Source organism: Cynoglossus semilaevis, chromosome 4 (genome assembly GCF_000523025.1).
Source record: "Cynoglossus semilaevis isolate Cse_v1.0 chromosome 4, Cse_v1.0, whole genome shotgun sequence".
Classification (NCBI taxonomy): domain Eukaryota; kingdom Metazoa; phylum Chordata; class Actinopteri; order Pleuronectiformes; family Cynoglossidae; genus Cynoglossus; species Cynoglossus semilaevis.
The window spans coordinates 18,304,209-18,311,725 of NC_024310.1; the positions used below are offsets into that span (position 1 = coordinate 18,304,209).

General features: G+C 36.4%; 1 protein-coding gene across 6 annotated transcripts in view; it reads left to right on the forward strand.

Moving 5' to 3' along the window:
* yif1b (Yip1 interacting factor homolog B (S. cerevisiae)) overlaps positions 1-5,806 on the forward strand; it is a 63,081-nt gene extending 57,275 nt beyond the window's left edge. For 2 of the 6 annotated variants that reach the window (XM_025055362.1, XM_025055363.1), the window contains exons 3-10: positions 25-156; positions 1,576-1,678; positions 1,760-1,889; positions 2,038-2,142; positions 2,381-2,517; positions 2,650-2,805; positions 2,900-2,993; positions 5,117-5,272. In XM_025055362.1, the coding sequence (XP_024911130.1) occupies positions 111-156; positions 1,576-1,678; positions 1,760-1,889; positions 2,038-2,142; positions 2,381-2,517; positions 2,650-2,805; positions 2,900-2,993; positions 5,117-5,272 (927 nt within the window). In that variant the 5' untranslated portion in view covers positions 25-110. Of the gene's footprint in view, positions 1-24; positions 157-1,575; positions 1,679-1,759; positions 1,890-2,037; positions 2,143-2,380; positions 2,518-2,649; positions 2,806-2,899; positions 2,994-5,116 lie in introns of all 6 variants that reach the window. The other 4 variants (XM_025055364.1, XM_025055365.1, XM_017032139.2 and 1 more) reach the window with 3 other exon arrangements.
* The last annotated feature ends 1,711 nt before the right edge of the window (positions 5,807-7,517 follow it).

Here is a 7,517-nt window from a genome sequence, read left to right on the forward strand (position 1 = left end):
AACAATGCAATTGTTTACTTCCAGTTGAAATTACTTCAACTTCCGGGTGAATCCGTCTTGCCGTTGCGCCGCTGAGATTTGGCGACCACTGACCAGCCAAGTCATTCCTTATGGATTACTCTACACCACAGAATGTGTTTAGACAGCGTAAGTTATGTACGTGACGTTTTGTTGACAAATCTAGTTTTTTTCCTTATCGCCGTCTTCATGGGCGCTGTCTATTTGAGTGAAGAGGCGATGCTAGCTAACTGTCTCTGCCTGATACCGCTGTGCAATGGGTAATACATGAAATTTTGTAAAAAAAAATACACGTACCCCGGGGTAAATACGATTATGATTGCAGAGAAAATATTCCTCTACTGGTTGCAGGTAATTGCTGCGTAGTTATAAGTCAGCCGATGCTCATTGGATATTGCTGATTGGCAACTTTATCTAAATAACTTTGCTGCTTTTATTTGAACAGTACAGTTAGATGTGTCATTGTGTTTTATGAAAATCAAAGTCCACTTCTTCATGCTGCTTTGAAATACTGACCCATTTGTTCTAGTTTCTGATTATCGGTGAGGGAACAGATGACAATTGCTTATATTTATGCGTTTTCGCGATTACTCGAACAACTAGTCTTTACTCACTGTACTGTATGAGTTATCGGTTTAAAAATCACCGAACTTTGTAACCTTACCCTTATTTTGCCCCACAACAATAAACATTATATTTATTTATTCTTACCACAGACAACTTGGCGTAAATAATTGGAATACGCCTTTAAACTCGACTGCCGGAAATTATATAAACAAAAGTGTGACCTACCCCCAATTTGCAGCTGTTCGGGATTTAAATGTTTGCTGATTGAAAATAACGACAATCTTTGATCAAAGGACTATTTTACATACGATATTCATAATTTTCTGAAAAGAATTAAAACATCCCAAAAAATGCGCCTAATTTGCCTAAAATTATATAGCTGTGAGCGTTTTTATGCTTTAACTTCAGAAAAACACTTTTCGGGACCTTTGATCAAAAGCATAATTGTATGCTAATGCTTTCTGAAAGTCTAGAAATTCCACCCCCAACCTCCACAAACAAAAAAAGAATTAAAGTGCAAGTATTTGTCTGAAAAATTTGCATTTAAAGTCTTAAATTACCAAAAATTAATACAAATAAACTTTTATAAATATGTAGCTATGCATGTTTTTCATGCTTAAAATTCAGAAAACATTTTTTGGGAAACATTCACCTTTAATAAAAAAAATACTATTTCATTAAATACCTGAAAGCCTTATAAAAAAAATCTCAAAAATAAATTAAAGTGCATTTATTTGTCTACAAAGATTTAGCTATGAGCTTGTTCATGCTTAAAGTTTAAACATTTTTTGGGAGGGGATGAACAGCAAACTTTGACCAACAGCAAAATACAAAATTTTTTTCAAAATGTCTTAAAAAAAATAAACATTTCGCAGAAATGAATAAAAACATACTCCAAATATGTACGTAGTCCTGGCCCTCCTGCCCACATGCCGCCAAAGCAGGACTGATGAATCACATGTGAACACTTTATTTTCTTGTGTTATTCAGATCCAAATATGCGCCTGAGGAACACTTCCATTGATGGTTCAGATGGCAGCCAGCTGTTTGACGATACAAGCGGAGCTACACCTGCATCACAAATGGGCTACAAGTATGAGCACTCTTCCACAGTCTGTATTGTTTGAGCTTGACGCCACAGCTAACTTTTTTTTTTCCCCATGTTCATTGGCAGGAACCAGCAGGCTGGTCCTGAATCAGCTGCATATCCGGGCCAGTCGCTCCTGTCAGACCCCATGTCTAACTTGGCCATGGCATATGGAAGCTCGCTGGCGTCCCAGGGCAAGGAAATGATGGACAAAAATGTAAATATTGCTCATTAAATGAGAAATTCTGAGTCTTTAGGAAAAGCCTATGTTTTTGAGCTAAACCAAAAATTCCAATGAGGCATCACATGTGACTGAACTGCATTGCTGCGTGTAATTGATGTCAGTCTGTGGTTTTCTGTTTCAGCTGGACAGGTTCATCCCAATTTCTAAGCTGAAATATTATTTCGCTGTGGACACTGTGTATGTTGGAAAGAAGCTGGGCCTTCTGGTTTTCCCCTACATGCACCAGGTGAATTTTGCAGTTCTTCTGTTTCCACAAATAAATGTTTGATGTAGTTGGTGATGTGCAGTAAGTGAGATGGTACAACATTTTGAGGAAGCTCTTGTGTATAAAAAGCACTCACACTCTTGGATACATCCAAGATTTTAATAAGAACAATAAACGAATATTCTTAAAATATTAGTTGATATAACAGTTTGATGAAGGAATAACTGAGAGGAATCCTGATTGTGTTGTTTGTTTTCAGAATTGGGAGGTGAACTACCAGCAGGACACTCCTGTTGCTCCTCGTTTCGATGTTAACGCCCCTGACCTTTATATTCCCACCATGGGTTTCATCACCTACATCCTTGTGGCTGGTCTGGCCCTCGGCACACAAAACAGGTACAACTGGCATGAATCCACGTCCTGTTTGTTTCTCATGTGGAATATTTGAAAAGAAAAAAAAAAGTTTGTCCTCAGGACATAAATGTTCACCGAGTCTCTGAGACTCTGAAACGCTTCTTCCCACCGCAGGTTTTCTCCAGAGCTGCTGGGAGTTCAGGCCAGCTCAGCGTTTGTCTGGCTGATCATGGAGGTCCTGGCAGTTCTTCTTTCACTTTACCTCGTGACAGTGAACACTGACCTCACCACCATCGACCTGCTGGCATTTTCTGGTTACAAATATGTCGGGTAAGATGCTTTACTTTTGCTCATTTTGATTGCTCACCGCACCATTATGTTGTTGAATTGATGAACCACTTTCTGTCTCTTTCTGTTCCTCAAGCATGATTGTTGGTGTCGTATCGGGCTTATTGTTCGGAAAACCTGCCTATTACCTGTCTCTGCTGTGGTGCTGTGCCGCCATCTTTATCTTTATGGTGAGTCTAAAGAGCTGCTGCAGCTGATTCATTGATCCATTTTGAATGTAACATGTTTTAAACAGAGGAAATAATCTTTGTGAGAACTTTACCAAAGCTTACATTCGCCTTTTTTCGTGGAATTGATGTAAAACTCATTTTGTTTCACCGGCCGAATACAACCTAATTAGATGTAATGTGGCCTGACCAGTACAATCTTAACCTTATTTACTATCTAAATAACAATTAGTAATTTGTTTTCTGACTGTTTTCATGCAAATAAGTAGAAATATATTAGATATTATTGTGCAAATAAGTAGAAATATATTAGATATGTATATTGCGTTTGTGTATACAGTGGTCCCTCTTTATATTGAAGTTCTCCTTTCGCTCCCTCAGTACATCGCAGATTCTTTTATTTCAATCTCGCAAGAGTTTCGCTATATTGCGGTATTTTACAGTAAATATTTTTTTAAATTTACAATATTTTCATTATTTCCAAGAGTTTCGCTATATTGCAGTATTTTTACAGTAAATAATATTTATAATATTTTCATTATTTTTCTAACCTAAAAAATTTTAAACAATCAAAATATAGCAAAAAATAAACTAAAAGACTTCGCTGGTAGCTTTGTTTATCTAGAGGAGACTGAACACAGCATTGAGCATGCTTCTTCTGTTCCTCACACTGATTGGCTCATGCATCGTAGCATCTCTCAGTATCTCCCCTTCTCCAGACGCCACTCGTTCACTATGCTCTGCGCCGTTATACGTATAGTACGTTGCTGTAAAGTTTGTGCTCTTGTGTTTGGTGAAAGTTAACCCTAATTTAACGCCCTACGATGCCTCGTTAACACTCTTGATCATCTTCTCAGGCTTCTGTTACGTAGCCCAAACAAAGACACGGACACAGATGACAGTTAACAGCCTTTATTTTTCTTTACAATAATGTGCACTCCTGCGCTGTGCCCGGCTTTCATATACGGTCCGTCCGTCCGTCTTGGCCAGTATTCACTCCTCTGTTCACTCTCCTCTCTCCTTGGTTCCGGCTCCTATTAACTTAAGGAAAGGGGCGGATTACTATTACAATTGCACTCACCTGCGTCTGGGGCTGCACCTGTTCCACCACTGCTGTGCTCTCATGTATTTAATTTATTTATGTAATATGTATGTCTTATATTTCCATTCTCCAACTCTACTGTACATATAATTGTGTGGGAAAGGATAACACAGTCTAGGGAGGGTTGATAACAGTGTAGGGGAGGTTTGTAAAGGGTAAATATATGTAAATAATATAATAACTATCTCGCCCCTACTTTGTGGATTTTTTGTTTTCGCAGTGGGCCTTCGAACGCAACTACCGCGCTCCACCGATAGGAGAGGGACCACTGTATTTTATAGAGAATTAGCTTGGCTTAGAGAATTATTAGTCTAATAACGAAGCTATAGTTAAAGGTATAGTCCATATTATTTGGACAATACCTTGCACTTTTTAGTAATTTTTCTGGTCTTTCTTCTTACAAATCAAAAATATAGTCCATATCGTTGATGGCCATCGTCTCCACAGTTATGGAAATTTGCTCCAAGTCTGCCATATGCAGTGGAACCTCGGTTGTTGAACGCCTCCCTTTTCAAACAATTTGATTAATGAACACATTTTTTAACCAAAAATTGTGGTTCGAGATATACGCGCTATATCACTTATCTTTTTTTTGTTGGATCGAATTATTTTCATTTGTTTTGTGTATGAACCTGTACACAAAATACTTTTGAAAAAGTTCGGATAAGCAATCAGGAACGGATGAATCCATTTTACATGGATTCCTAGTTTTCTGTTTACGAACGGCCTTCAGAAACAAACAAAGTTTAAAAATCGAGGTTCCACTGTACGTTGTTTCTGCAACTTGAGTTTTATTTTTTAAGTCAATTGTTTAACTTGCTTTTGGTAAAAGTTTAAGCATCTATTCATTTTATTTTTCTTTGACTCGTAGTTGCAGAATCCTATCTTTTTTACTCTCACTTTACTTTGTTTTGTTTGCTGTTTATGATGCACTAGGAGTTGCTTTGCTAATGTCTCGTATTAGTGTTAGCAAAGTCAAGTCCTTTTCTGTGTATCTGGACTTAAACAAATCGTCTTTTCTCAGATCCGCACTCTTCGTTTAAAGCTGCTATCGGAGTCGGCAGCTGAGGGGAGGCTGGTGAGAGGAGCCAGGAATCAGCTGAGGATGTACCTCACCATGTCCATAGCAGCAGCACAACCCATCTTCATGTACTGGCTCACCTGCCATCTCATCAGATAGAAACTGGAACAGAGGCACACATCAATTGGAAGATGAACTTGTTCTCCTCACCTGTCATCTCATCTTCTAAACTGGACCAGGATAAACTGGATCAATCGCCTCACGTGAAGTTCAACTTTTCATATTTGTCTGGAATCGAACAACACAGAAGAGCCACAAGATCATAAGAAACCTTTTTTTATGTCTTTGCCGCAGCAAAGCCTGTTAGTTGTTCTGCCCTTTTTTGTTATGTCCCCAAAGAAATTGTGGCAGAAAGCGGCTTTGTTGTTTTCTATCCAATTTGTTGATTGTATTTTTTGTACTAATATTTAATGTACATTTGTGTATAGCAACAGCATTACTGCCGAGGGGGCTCTGGTCTGACAAAAGTGATGTTCCTGAGCCGACATTTATGAAAGCACACTAACCTCACACACAAATGCAGTCTTGCTTGTTAACTTCAACAGTCAATCCTACGTTTACTTCAACAACTTCAGGATAGTGTTATTAATGTTTGTCCTTTAACTGCAGAGCCAATAAAGTAAGGTGTACAAATCTCCTAGCAAAGTCTCATTTAATGATTTTACAAACTAAAATTATACCAATAACCTGGTCTTGTTATTCAATAAACCAATTACCATTAATTTGTTATAAATAAAAATATTAAATTAAAAAACAAAACGTAAAAACTTAAGAATAATGACAGAACAACCCCCACCCAATCTCGACATCAAGACAAATCTAACCATAACCAAATCTTACACTAAACTAGAAAATGAAATATGTATTAAAATAAATAAAAAAAATGTAAAAATGCAACTTTATACCCCAAAACATGCTGCCAAGTAAAACGTTTTTGCTAAAAACTCTAAAAAGTATTTTATTTGAATATTTAAAAAAATCACCCAAAACATACCTTACTATATAGTAAGGCATGTTTTGGTTAGAAACACAAAATATTCACTTGGTAGCATGTTTTAGGACCTAATCTTGCATTTTAAGGCATTTCGGGGACTTTTTATTTTTATGGATATTTTCACGATGGTAAGGCTATAGTAAGGCATGTTTTGGGTGATTTTTTAAATATTCATATAAAATACTTTTTGGACTTTTAAACACAAAATATTCACTTGGCAGCATGTTTTAGGACATAGTCTTGCATTTTAAGGCATTTCGGGGACTTTTTATTTTTATGGATATTTTCACGATGGTAAGGCTATAGTAAGGCATGTTTTGGGTGATTTTTCAAATATTCATATAAAATACTTTTTGGACATTTAAACACAAAATATTCACTTGGCAGCATGTTTTAGGACATAGTCTTGCATTTTAAGGCATTTCGGGGACTTTTTATTTTTATGGATATTTTCACGATGGTAAGGCTATAGTAAGGCATGTTTTGGGTCATTTTTCAAATATTCATATAAAATACTTTTTGGACATTTAAACACAAAATATTCACTTGGCAGCATGCTTTAGGACATAGTCTTGCATTTTAAGGCATTTCGGGGACTTTTTATTTTTATGGATATTTTCACGATGGTAAGGCTATAGTAAGGCATGTTTTGGGTGATTTTTCAAATATTCATATAAAATACTTTTTGGACATTTAAACACAAAACATTCACTTGGCAGCATGTTTTAGGACATAGTCTTGCATTTTAAGGCATTTCGGGGACTTTTTATTTTTATGGATTTTTTCACGATGGTAAGGCTATAGTAAGGCATGTTTTGGGTGATTTTTCAAATATTCATATAAAATACTTTTTGGACTTTTAAACACAAAATATTCACTTGGCAGCATGTTTTAGGACATAGTCTTGCATTTTAAGGCATTTCGGGGACTTTTTATTTTTATGGATATTTTCACGATGGTAAGGCTATAGTAAGGCATGTTTTGGGTGATTTTTCAAATATTCATATAAAATACTTTTTGGACATTTAAACACAAAATATTCACTTGGCAGCATGTTTTAGGACATAGTCTTGCATTTTAAGGCATTTCGGGGACTTTTTATTTTTATGGATTTTTTCACGATGGTAAGGCTATAGTAAGGCATGTTTTGGGTGATTTTTGAAATATTCATATAAAATACTTTTTGGACATTTAAACTGGTACCAGGCTTCAAATTGAAATGCATTAGAAAAAACACCTGGTACCAGGTGTTACCAGGTGAGGATTTTCACTTTTTTTTTTTTATATAGCTGAATAAACCTTTGATGACATGTGTGAGTTTCGTTGTGAGTTTAACTTGTGGCTGGATGG